The 14,044-nt window shown below is 35.3% G+C and overlaps 1 protein-coding gene across 1 annotated transcript in view; it reads right to left on the minus strand.

The window, feature by feature from the left end:
• Nucleotides 1-14,044, minus strand: part of COL21A1 (collagen type XXI alpha 1 chain) — a 167,786-nt gene that overhangs the window by 114,707 nt on the left and 39,035 nt on the right. The window contains exon 2 of the mRNA XM_072734442.1: nt 2,408-2,533. Coding sequence (XP_072590543.1) covers nt 2,408-2,495 — 88 coding nt within the window. The 5' untranslated portion in view covers nt 2,496-2,533. The remainder of the gene's footprint in view (nt 1-2,407; nt 2,534-14,044) is intronic.

Below are 14,044 nucleotides of genomic sequence, written 5' to 3' on the forward strand. Positions count from 1 at the left end.
ATGCCTCAATTTTAAACTTAACTCACCTATTACAGTAACCAGCCAAAATAAAACACTATTGTTGGATGAACATGTAGTCCAGAGATTACCAAGAAAAATTTTAACTGCCAAAATATAGGTTTATCTCAAAAATGTAATCATGATTATGATGCCACCCTTAGGATAGTGGTGCAATCCAAAAAAAGCATGAGGGACATTATTCCAACATCCTCTGCCATAGTGAACACTGTCAGAGTTCAGGCCAGGGACAGCAGAAATGGAATTCTGCCCCAGAGGAAAGTTTTCTAACCCAAGGGAATGCAGTTCTTCTGGGGTTTTTTGGAAGCTGGATTGGGATTACAGACACATGCTTTTGTTGGGCTTTTGTGGGAGAGACAAAAGGACAGGCAAGTGATGTTTGCAGAGTTCTTCAGGGTTGTTCTTCCTCAATACTGAGACTCATTGTCTAGACCTGCCAGTGTTTGTATGTCACTTGATTCAGTGTTTATAAACTAGTACAGGGTTATTCTTGGCCCTCCCTATCCCTTTCTAGAGCCATGGACCATATATTTCATAACAGCAAAGTTAGCCAAGAGCATGGGTACAAAAGCAAGCACTTCCATTTATACAGATTAGACTCCACTGAAATACCACTCCAAAAGACCTCCTCCTTAGAGAGATGAATCATCAGTGTCAGAAAAAAAATAGACTGAAGATCAAAAGCATAGTTCAAATACTAGTTACAGCTCTAACCATCTGTATGGTATTAGGTAGGTTCCTTGAATTTTGTGAATCTCTTTCCCTATTCTAAAAACAGAGAAAAGAATATATACTTGGTTCTGGGTGCATGCTGATCATGTTTTACAAGGTATTAATTTCCACCATTGTAGAATACAAATCAAAACCACAATGAGATACCACCTCACACCAGTGAGAATGGTGAAAATTAACAAGACAGGAAACAACAAACGTTGGAGAGGATGTGGAGAAAGGGGAACCTTCTTACACTGTTGGTGGGAATATGAACTGGTACAGCCACTCTGGAATACTGCGTGGAGGTTCCTCGAAGAGTTAAAAATAGAGCCACCCTATGACCCAGCAATTGCACTACTGGGTATTTACCCCAAAGATACAGATGCAGTGAAAAGCCAAGACACCTGCACCCCAATGTTTATAGCAGCAATGTCCACAATAGCCAAACTGTGGAAGGAGCCTTGGTGTCCATCAAAAGATGAATGGATAAAGAAGATGTGATATGTGTGTATGTGTATATATATACACATATATATGTGTGTGTGTGTGATATATGTGTGTGTATACACACATATATCACACACACACAATGGATTATTACTCAGCCATTAGAAACGATGAATTTGCTTCGACATAGATGGAACTGGAGGGTATTATGCTGAGCGAAGTAAGTCAATCGGAGAAGGACAATCATTATATGGTTTCACTCATATGGGGATTATAAAAAATAGTGAAAGGGATTAAAGGGGAAAGGAGAGAAAATGAGTGGGAAATATCAGAGAGGGTGACAAAACATGAGAGACTCCTAACTCTGGGAAACAAACAAGGGGTAGTGGAAGGGGAGGTGGGCAGGGGATGGGGTGACTGGGTGATGGGCACTGAGGGGGACACTTACGGGATGAGCACTGGTTGTTATACTATCCATTGGCAAATTGAACTTCAATAAAAAAATACAAAAAAATAAAAGAATATCTACTTTGTATAGGCCTTGAGTGGATTAAACTGGGTTATACAAACATTAAATTTCTTATTAATAAATTTTATGCAAGTTGAATCAAGTTGTTAAACCATATATTTTAAGTGCTATAGAACCCATCATTAATTTATAGTAGAATGTTTATGAATTTTAAAATATGATTATAAGCAAACTTGTTTAAAAGAGGCATGATATCTATAAATAATGGCCTGGGTAGCAGAACTGCAATCAATATAACTCTCCTTCTCTAATGTAAGCTCTTCTATAGGCAATTAGAATAACAGTCACCATCTACTGAGATGTCACTGTGCTAAGCCATTAACATACATTATCCTGTTTACATGGATTATCTCATTATCTCTATGAGAGAAGCTCATAGGATGGTCCTAATAAGCCTATGAAGTAGGTACTTTATCTCTATATCACTAAGCCCTAAATGGCTGAGCATAAACTCAATACCAGATCATTTATTCCAAAGCCTGATGGGTAAAAGAGAACAATTACCACAGAATTTTCTCAAAATTACCTCTGATAAAAGCTTTTATTCTCAGTTAATACATAACATAGCAATTCATTTCATTTTAGGGAACTATAGCATTAAAGACAATAAGAGTAAGGTCCTTAAAAGAATTGCTTGAGATTCCCTAATTTGATTTCCACGATCAATTTGCTGATAACAAAAATGCTGATAGTTCTTACTTGATCTTATTTCCCCATCTTCAGCTAATACAGAATTCTGAAGAAGCAGGACCAAAACTATCCAAAGAAATGTAATATGGTGAGCCATGTTTCTGTTTTCGTTCTAATATTTTGGTTTTAGGATTCCTAAAGAGAAAAAAAGAAAAGAAGTGAAGTTAAATACATTAGAAAAATAAAAACATATACCTACCCATTATAAGTTTAAATTTTTTCATTGTAATACCCAGTTGGAGTAGTTTTTACTAGCCTTACAATAATTTCTATTGAAAATAGCCATATTTTTAAAAAGAAAGAACAAAAATAGCCATATGATCCTCTCAACTGATGCAGAAAAAGCATTTGACAAAATATATCATCCTTTCTTGATTAAAACTCTCCACTATGTCGGGATAGAGGGAATATACCTCAATATCCTAAAAGCCATATACAAAAAGCCTACAATGAATATCATTCTCAATGCAGAAAAGCTGAGAGCTTTTCCCCTAACATCAGGAACAAGACAGGGATATCCACTCTCACCAGGGCTGTTCAACATAGTACTACAAGTCCTACCCTCAGCAATCAGACAACAAAAAAATAATAAAAGACATCCAAATTGGCAAAGGAGGAGTCAAACTCTCTCTCTCTTCGCAGAAGACAATATTTTATGTGGAAAACCCAAAAGACTCCACCCAAAAATTGCTAGATCTCATACAGGAATTCAGCAGTGTGGCAGGATATAAAATCAATGCAAAGAAATCAGCTGCATTTCTATACAATAACACTGAGACAGAAGAAGGAGAAACTAAGGAGTCAATCCTATTTACAAATGCCCCAAAAACTGTTCCAAAAACTATGGAACACTCATGAAACAAAGAAATGGAAAAACATTCCACACTCATGGATTAGAAGAACGAATATTAATAAAATGTTTCTGCTACCCAGAGCAATCTACATTCAATGCAATCCCTAGCAAAATACCATCAAAATTTTTCACAGAGCTGCAACACATAATCCTAAAATTTGTATGGAACCAGAAAAGACCCCAAGTAACCAGAAGAATGTTGAAAAAGAAAACGAAAGCTGGTGGCATCACAATTCCAGACTTCAAGCTCTATTACAAAGCTGTAATCATTAAAACAGTAAGGTACTGGCACAAAAACAGATAGGTCAATGGCTCAGAAGAGAGAACCCAGAAAATGATCCTCATATGGTCAACTAATCTTCAACAAAGCAAGAAAGAATAACCAATGGAAAAAAAGAGAGTCTCTTCAACAAATGCGGTTGGGAAAATTGGATAACCACATGCAGAAGAATGAAACTGGACCACTTTCTTACACCATACACAAAGATAAACTCAAAATGAATGAAAGACCTAAAAGTAAGACAGGAATCCATCAAAATCCTAGAGAAGAACACAGGCAGCAACCTATTCTACCTTGGCTTCAGCAACTTCTTTCTAGACACGTCTCCAAAGGCAAGGAAAACAAAAGCAAAAATGAGCTATTGGGACATGAGGATAAAAAGCTTCTCACAGCAAAGGAAACTATCAACAAAATTAAAAGGCTACCTATGGAATAGGAGAAGATTTTTGCAAATGACATATCGGATAAAAGGCTAGTATCCAAAATCTATAATGAACCTATCAAACTCAACACCCAAAAAACAAATAACCCAGTCAAGAAATGGGCAGAAGACATGAACAGACATTTCTCCAAAGACAACATACAAATGGCCAGCAGACACATTAAAAAAAAAAATGCCCCACGTCACTTGGCCTCAGGGAAATACAAATCAAAACCACAACAAGATACCATCTCACATTAGTCAGAATGACTATAATTAACAAGTCAGGAAATGACAGATGTTGTGAGGATGCAGAGAAAGAAGAACCTTCTTACACTATTGGCGGGAATGCAAGCTGATACACCTACCCTAGAAAACAATATGAAGTTCCTCAAAAAGTTAAAAATAGAGCTACCCTATGACCCAGCAATTGCACCACTAGGTATCTACCCCAAAGAAACAAATGTAGTGATCCAAAGGGGCACTTGCATCGCAATGTTTATAGTAGCAATATCCACAATAGCCGAACTATAGAAAGAACCCAGATGTCCATTAACAGAGAAATGGATAAACAAAATGTGAGATTATACCACACACAATGCAATATTACTCAGCCATCAGAAAAAATGAAATCTTATAGATTTACATTGCTGTGGATGGAACTGGAAAGTATTATGCTGAGCAAAATAAGTCAATCAGAGAAAGACAATTATGCAGTTTCACTCATATGTGGAATTTAAGAAAACAGGATCAATGGGGAAGGGAGGGAAAAATAAAATCAGAGAGGGAGACAAACTGTAAGAGACTCTTAACTATATGAAACAGACTGAGGGTTGCTGAGGAGAAGGGGTGGGGGTAACTGGGTGATGGGCATTAAAGAGAGCACATGATGTAATGAACACTAGATGTTACATGCAACTGATGAATTACTGAACTCTACATCTGACACTGTATGTTACCTTAATTTAAATAAAACAAATTTTTAAAAAATTAAAATTATCCTTTATAAGAGAGAAGAGGTTCTGGGATGATTTCATCTGTGGCAGAAAGGGAATCCTCCACAAGAAGAGTAGGAATCTGCCACAGCATGGGAGAAACCAGCCAAAGTTGGTGTGCAGACTGGAGTCCTGCAGGGTCCCTGCCACAGAGTGAGTATGCTCCCACCCAGTAATTCTTCCCCATGAGCCTTAACAGAGTACACAGAACACACAAGTAATACAAAGAAAGTTGAGAGCAAAACAGAACAGCAAGAGAGAGCTTCCACTTTCCTCCACCTGTTGAGGTACCCAGGGAATTACACAATACAAATCTTTGGCTTGCTAAAGGCTGGGGGAGAAGCAACAGAACTGAGAGAAAGTCCTTCCAAGGCCCTCTAGTCCTTCACTACAGTGGAGAGAGAGAGATCTCAAAAAGCAGAAAGCCAAAGGAAGTACAAGAGAGAAAAATAAAATTTGGAAATACAAAAAGGTGGAAAACATACTGTCAAGATAAAAGAAATCTCCCAAGGGTCTCCTAAGATATGAGAAGAAGCAAGAGAAATCTGATGTCTCATCAGGATTAAAATATTCAGTATAAGCAGATCTAGAGATGACCTAAATATGAGAAATATCAAATAGGAACTGTAAAATTGTTATAAATATATTAAAGAATCTAATGGACAACAATGAGCAAATGAGAAATTTCAGATGAGAGATGGAAACCTTAAAAAATGACACAAGCTGAAACGCTTGCCATGAAAAACATATCAAAAAATAACTCATACAATGGGCTTACCTACATATATCTTTGGAAAAAATTAGTAAACTTGAAGAGGTCAACAGAAATTATCCAAAATGAAACCCAAAAGGGGGCTAGGAGAGAATGATAAAAGGAATGAGCATCTGAAATCTATAGAACAATATCAAGTGGTCTTGATTTAGCATACAAGCAATCAGCTTTTCAGATGGAAAGGAGAAAGTGAGTGTTTGAAATATTTGAGAATACAATAGCCAAAAGTTTTCTAAATTGACAAAGGTATCAACAATCAGAGAAAAAAAGTTAAACCCCAAGCAAGATAAAAAGTGAGTCACACCTAGGCACGTCACACTCAATTAGTACCAAAATAAAAGAGAAAATTCTGAAAACCAGCCAGAGGAAAAAGGACATTGCATGCAGAGGGACAACAGTTTGAATTTTAGATGGAAATTTCATAGTCACAGAATGGGCAGATCAGAAAGACATAAAAATTCTAAATGTGTAGATATCTAACAATAAAGCTTCAAAATACATGGAGCAAAAAAATGGGGAAAAAAAACAAAAAATTTCAAATCAAAATGTTTCATTTTAACACTCACTTTTCAATAAGATTGAATTAGACAAAAAATTTCTAATGGCATAGGTTTAAAAAACATCAATCAACTTCACCTCATTGACATTTACAGAACATTTCACCTAACAGTAGCCAGAATATATATTCTTTTGTAATGGAAAATGCAATAGTCATATATAGGCTATATGCTGGAGAAAAAAAATAAGCCTCAAATTCCAAACAAATTAAATTACATCAATTATATTTCTTTGACCAAATGGTATTAAATTAAAAAAGGAAAATAAAAGGAAAAAGAAGAAAATCCCAAAAGCCTTCGAAATTTAGCAACATATTTCTGTTTAATTCATAAGTAAAAGAGATCAGAAGGGAAATTTTAAAATATTTCAAATCAATTAATAACTTTTTTAAAAAATCAAAATTTTTTGATGCAGCTAAAGCACTGCTTAGGGGGAAAGTTTAGCTTAAAAGGTATATATTAGAAAAGAAGAATAATTCAAAATATTTAAACTTCCATTTTAAGAGGCTGGGGAATGTAGGGGCTCCTGGCTGGCTCAGTCAGAGGAGGATGCTTAATCTCGGGGTTGTGAGTTCAAGTCCCACACGGAATGTAGAGATTACTTAAAAATAAATAAAAACTTAAAAATATATATTTTAAAGAATTTAGAGAAAAAACAAATTAAAGCCAAAAGTAAAAGAACTGATGAAATAGAAAATTGAAAAATAAAATTATTTGAACAAATGAAAATTCTTGGAAATCCTAGCAAGGATAACCAAGATATAAAACAGAAAACATAAATTACATGAGTCAATATTGAAATAGGGGATGCCACTACAGAGCCTACAAACATAAAAAAATTGACAGATAAATTAAACAAAATTCCAGAACACACTACCTATAAAAGGTATTCTAAATTGAAATTCTCTATTAGAGAAATTGAATGTTAAAAATGTTAAAACAGAAATTTTCCCAACAACACAAAAAAGCAAAACAAAATAAAAAACTCTCCAGATCTAGTTTCACCAGTAATTTCTACAAACGTTTAAGAAAAAAATAGTAATAAAATTATTTTATGAAATGAAATGGAAATAGAGGCAAAATTAACTCTCCCCAACTTTTTGTATCAGACCAACATAACCCTAATAGAAAATTAGACAAAGATATTACAAGTTATGAAAGCTATAATCCATTATCCCTCATGAACAAGGATGTAAAAAATCCATAAAATATTAGCATATCAAATCTAGCAATATATAAAAAAAGATCATGACCAAGTAAAGGTTATCCCAGATATGCAAGATTGGTTTAAGTTTCAAAATTCAACTGATGTGATTTAAGAGACTAAAAAAGAAAATCACATGAACATCTCAATTTATACAGTAAAGGCATTTAACAAAATTAACACCCATTCATGATAAAATTCTCAGCCAACTAAAAATAGAAGGGAACTTCAACATGATAAATTCCATGTATGAAAAATCATCAGCTAACATCATAATCAAATGGCGAAAGCTGAACAAATTCTCCCCCAAATCAGTAAGAAGTTAGACATATTCTCACATCACTTCTACTCAAAGATGTACAGAGTCTCAGCCAATGCCATATTCAAAATGAAAAATAAAAGATATAAAGCCTATAAAGAAATAAAATTACAATTCTTTATAGACAACATGATTTTCTACATAGAAAACTTTTGACATCTACCAAAATGTTAGTAAAACTAATATATCAATTTAGCAAGGTCACAAGACACAAGGATAATAGGGTTTTATTTTTTAAAGCATATCTACAGGGATCCCTGGGTGGCGCAGAGGTTTGGCGCCTGCCTTTGGCCCAGGGCGCGATCCTGGAGACCCGGGATCGAATCCCACGTCAGGCTCCCGGCATGGAGCCTGCTTCTCCCTCTGCCTGTGTCTCTGCCTCTCTCTCTCTCTCTCTCTCTGTGTGACTATCATAAAAAAATAAAAAAATTAAAAAAAATAAAGCATATCTACATACTAGCAACAAAACTGGGCAGTGAGGGAGAATGTAATACTATATTTAATACTATCAAAAGCATCATAAACCTAATGAAAAATGTGCAAGACCTCTCTACTAAAACATATAATACATTGTTGAGAGCAATTAAAGAAAGCACTAAATAAAGATCTACATTAATAAATTAAAAGACTCAGTAGGGGCACCTGGATAGCTCATTTAAGCAACTAAATCTTAAGTTCAGCTCCAGCCATGATCTCAGGGTCATGAGATCAAGCCCCAGATCAGGCTCTGCACTCACCATTGAATCTACTTGGGAGTCTCTCTCTCCACCGCCACCCCCACCCAGACCCTCCCCCAGCTTGTGCTCTCTAAATAAATAAATAACCTTAAAAATAAAAAGACTCTGTATTGGTTACATGTCCACTTTTCTTAAATTGATATATAAATTCAACACAACCCAATCAAAATCCTAGCATATTTTAAAAAGAAAGTGATGAACTTATTCTAAAATTATATAAAATGCAAATGATTTTCAATTAGAAAAGCAATCTTAAATGAAAAACAATCTTCAATAATGAACAATCTTGATTAAGAAAAACTAAACTGGAGAATTTACACTACCTGATTCTGGCTTATTATAAAGCTCTAATAATCAAGAAACTATGTCATTGGTATAGGGATAAACACAGAATGGAACACAAAAGAGTTCAGAAATTGACCCACACTTACACAGTCAATAGATTTTCAATACAAGTGTCAAGGTAACTGAACAGGAAAGTCTTTCTAATAATGGTGCTGGACCAACTAGATAAACACAATAAAATGATCCTTGACACCCCATCTCATTCCACATACAAAAAATAGATAAAGCATAGATACAAATGTAAAAGCTAAAACTATAAAGTTTCTAAAAGAAAATTTAGGACAGTATCTTCATGGCCCTGGGATTAAGCAAATTTTCTTAGGACACAAAAACTACTAGCAATTTTAAACATGGATACATTAGATTTCACCAAAATTAAACATTTGTTCCTCAAAAAAACCATTAAGAATATAAGCCAATATTCACAATACTTACAAAAAAATGACCCATTCCTAGAATATATACATTTTTTAAAGTTTTACAATATTACTCAGCCATAAAAAGTAAAATAAAATCTTGCCATTTGTAATGACATGGATGGACCTAGAGGGTTGATAATTGTATAATTTGTTGTATATAATTCAGACCTCAATGAAAAACAGTCAATGCAGTACCATCACAGTCATTTTCCAATTAGGCTATCCCCTCTAGACACAGAGCTATAAAAAGCAAAAATGTCAATGAGAGGCATTTTTGGTGAGTCATTACCAGGATGTGCTGTTTTATGACAACAATATGTGCTAATAAATATTGAGTAACTTCCTCCCCAAAAGCCTCAAAGTTGAGTTATTCTGCTCCTCTACCAAAATCATCTTCATTATTTCTATGTAGTATCTAATTCCTTCAGAATTCTTGGGATAAAGTTAATTGTCTGATTTTATTAAATTCTAGACTGACGACCATTAAAGTAGATGATATGAAAAGAGCATTAAATTAAATATATGTTACTGTCATGTCATTTAACCTTGGAAACATAACTGGTATGTTTTATAAATATATTTTATAACTAGTTCATTTTACATATGCTTAAGGGCAATGTATATAAACTGAAGCATATGAAATTTTAACTCTTACTTCAATCACCTAGGGAGTTTGTTAAACATATGGATGCCATAGCCCTGACCAGTAGCTTCAGATTGTAGAGGAAGGGACCAAACATTTAAAAATAAAAATAAAAAGCTTCTCATATCCATATGTTAATGTATACCAAAGTTCTAGAAATTTGGTATAAGGTAATCCAAAAATGATAATAAGGAGAAAAGTTTTACAACTCCTATGGTTCCTATTCTTCTGGGTACAGAAATAAGTTAGCAACCCCAAATAGGAAAGCATTACTCAGAGACTCTCTACAAGCAAAAATGTGTAAAGATTTGCTACTCAAAGAGTGGCTCACATGTCATCTTTAATTAAGATGTTTAATTAAAAGCATATAAATAGCAATAATGCTATATAAATAATTCTTAATGGATAATGAGAAAAGAGGGAATTACTTTTAACAGAATGTTGGAATTTAAACTGTGCTCCTGGGACGCCTGGGTGTCTCAGTGGTTGAGTGTCTGCCTTCAGCCCAGGGTGTGATCCCAGAGTTCCGGGACCGACACCCACATGGGGCTCCCTGCATGGAGCTTGCTTCTCCCTCTACCTATGTCTCTACCTCTGTGTGTATGTGTCTCATGAATAAATAAAATCTTTTTTTTAGATTTTATTTATTTATTTATTCATGAGAGACACAGAGAAAGAGAAAGAGAGAGAGGCAGAGGGAGAAGCAGGCTCCATGCAGGGAGCCCGATGTGGGACTCGATCCCGGGATTCCGGGATCAGGCAGGCCCTGGGCTGAAGGCAGATGCTCAACCGCTGAGCCACCCAGGCATCCCTAAATAAAATCTTTAAAAAAAAATAAACTATACTCCTCTGTTCATATAGATACAGCTAAATGCACACCAAGCAATCCAGCTTATAGATTTAACACTATAACTTAGTATCTATTGTCTAATGTTCTCCCCCAAAAACTGAAACTGATGATCTATAATCCTCCTTTCAACTTAGAAATAATGACCCATATTCTCTGACCTCACATTATTGTGATAACGAAAATACAGAGTTGACAATGCTTGAGACAACACTTTGTTTAATCTTGGGAAGTGTTGAAGAAAACAAGGCTTGCTTAGGTAACATGGCTTGCCTGTCACATGTGCTCCGATAAGCAGCAAACCCAAAGGTTCTGGGAATTCAGAAGTAACCAAAATAGATAAGGAATCTGCTTTCATGTAGTTCCTGTTCCAGAGACTAAATGAGTAAGATAATTTCATATAATGTTAAGTACTATGAAGAAATACAAACAGTAATGTATGACTTGGGGCCAGGAGAGGAATGGCTCCTTTAGATTTAGGAGTCAACCTATTCCTCTAAAATGATATATTTGAGCTGACAGTTCAGTAATGTGAAGAAGCCATCCTTGCTCAGAAGTAAAGACAAACTTTCCCTTCTGTGGATGGAGTAAGTTTGGCTAGTTCTATGAACAGAAGAAAGGTCAGTGAAGTATAAGAGCAAGAGAAAAAAATGGCAGGAGCTAAAATGAAGTACCAAGAACTACATGTAGTATGTCAACTTTCGAACTGTCTTCCCTAAATGCAAAGTGAATCCAATAGAGGGTTTTAAGCATCATGTTCAGACTTTTCACATTTAGTATATCATCCCACTCCCCAAATCAAAGAGCTCTACAAATTTTAATAGTTGATTCTTCAGAGAAAACAAGAGAGAAATCAATTCTTCATTTATTATCCTTTTTTACTTTTCATAACTCTTCCATTTCTTCATCCTTTGTGTTGTGATACAGTCTCTGATACTTTATTAAAATCAAAATAACTAGCAGAATGCCTGGGTGGCTCAGTTGATTAAGCATCTGATTCTCAGTTTTGGCTCAGGTCATGATCTCTGGGCATGAGACTGAGGCCATGTTGGGCACCACACTAGGTGTGGGGCCACCTGAAGATTCTCTCTCTCCCTCTCACCCTCCCCCCCTAAAAATAAAAAAAAATAAATCAAAATAACTACTTGTAGTGAATTTCTGAGAGCAGTAGATACAAATGAAAGCAAATTCCTTGTCTCCCGTCTCCTTGCAATTAATGTCTTTTGCAGTGGGTCAGTGGTTAAGGCATGGGAATCAGCATGAAGAGCCATCAGGAATGTAATAGGACTTTCAAAATAAGGGACTGTCAGGAAAGATGCCATCTCATAATTTGGTTGCTATGCTTGGCTATAAAACCTTCAAATAAAATTAAAAACTAAAAATAGTGCCCTCCTGAGACACTAACACTCATGCTTATTTATAGGCTCTTTTAACTAAATTGTAAGACAGGAAAAGGTGGAGAAACAAACTCTGGTCCTTGCACTTTCATGCGCACAAACAAACACACATCTATTATGTTCTGTATTTCTGACATTATGATAGAAGGAAGCATTAAATGAGACACAAAATTTAGAAGGGCAAAATGCTGGCAAACCAGAAAAAGAATTAAGAAATAATTCCCGTATATGTGTATTAATGTACAGTTGAGTTTAAGTTAACATTACAACAACAGAACTAGTTATAACTTTTGGAATTTCACAGGTCCATTCAAGCCCCTCAAAATATATAATTAATCATTGCCACCTTGATTGTGTGTAACAATTTGTGGATATCTAAACAACTGACATTTATTTATTTCTAGAGAAATTTATTATATTTCTCTAAACAACAACCTGGTGTGGTAGGGCAGACAGGTAATTATAAATCCCATCTTATAGACAGGCTAACAGATTCAAAGATGCTTTTATTTTATACATTATAAAGTTTATTTTCACACTGCAGAGAGGGTGATTTCTTTCTTGATTCACCTGTAGAGGACATCACAGAGTATTCATTACAGCCTCACAAGACAAAGTGAAGGGCAGTAACTTGGTTGTCAGTAGTTTGGTGGAGTGGTTTAAAACCCCATCAGGGGCAGCCCTGGTGGCTCAGCGGTTTAGCACCACCTTCAGCCCAGGGCATGCATGATCCTGGAGACCTGGAATTAAGTTCTGCATCAGGTTCCCTGCACAGAGCCTGCTTCTCCCTCTGCCTGTGTCTCTGCCTCTCTCTCTCTCTCTCTCTCGCTCTCTCTAAGAATAAATTAAAAAAAAAAAACATCTGGCCATAGCAACTTTGTGAATACACAAGCAACAAAGTATATTGGTTTGTGTAATCATCCAAAATGAGATCAGTAAAAGATAGCCAAGGAACATGGAGGACAGTGCATTTTATTTGCCTATGGCAGCAAACCCACTGAAATCAGGCTATGAGATTCTGTCAGTAATTTAAGCTGTGCTTAGAAATGTAGCCCTTTGTATTTACCCTTAAATTCCTCTTATATTAACATATATTAGCCTAATTTTCACTTTTTCTTAATTCACCTCTAATTTTTAAAACAAAGTATTAGGAAAGTAAAAACACCAACTCCCAAAGATATAGCTAATATTTTAACATCTAACTCAGGTCAAATTGTTCTCCAGCCACTTGATCTTCCTATTCAACCATAATACACCCAAAAGAGTGGTATATAACAATTCATGAGGTGTGAGTTCCAGTCCTGGATGTCCCATTTGCCTACATAGAAAATAAAACATGAGCACATGCAAAGTTAAATAGCCATACAGGGTAATAAATACAAAATAAATGGCATAGACAAAAGAGGAGCCAGGGTATAGGAAATGGATAGAAATGAGAATTTTATGTTCATCCCAATTGTGGTTTCCAAATACCATTTTGCACTAAAAGAAACCAGGGTTCTTGGAAATACAGCTGATTCCAAATCTGGCATATCTGAAACTTGAGACAGAAATCTTGTCATTTAATACAAGGAAGAGTCTCAAAAACTACTAGGATTAGATCAAAAGGACAGGAGAGCTAAACTGAGGGATTCTCTTTGGGTAACAATGAAACCATATGATCACTAAAAATAATAATAACTACAATGGACTGAACAATTTGCTAAACCAAGGAATTCATAACGATATATACAAAAAACACCATGGGTCACCTTTGGAGGTGGCTAGTATGCAAATGAATCAGGTATTTTCTTACTTTTCCTACATGTATGATATTTCATGGTAATACAACAGTTGATAAAGCAACATTAATAAATG

The sequence above is a fragment of the Vulpes vulpes genome, chromosome 1, assembly GCF_048418805.1.
Source record: "Vulpes vulpes isolate BD-2025 chromosome 1, VulVul3, whole genome shotgun sequence".
Lineage (NCBI taxonomy): Eukaryota > Metazoa > Chordata > Mammalia > Carnivora > Canidae > Vulpes > Vulpes vulpes.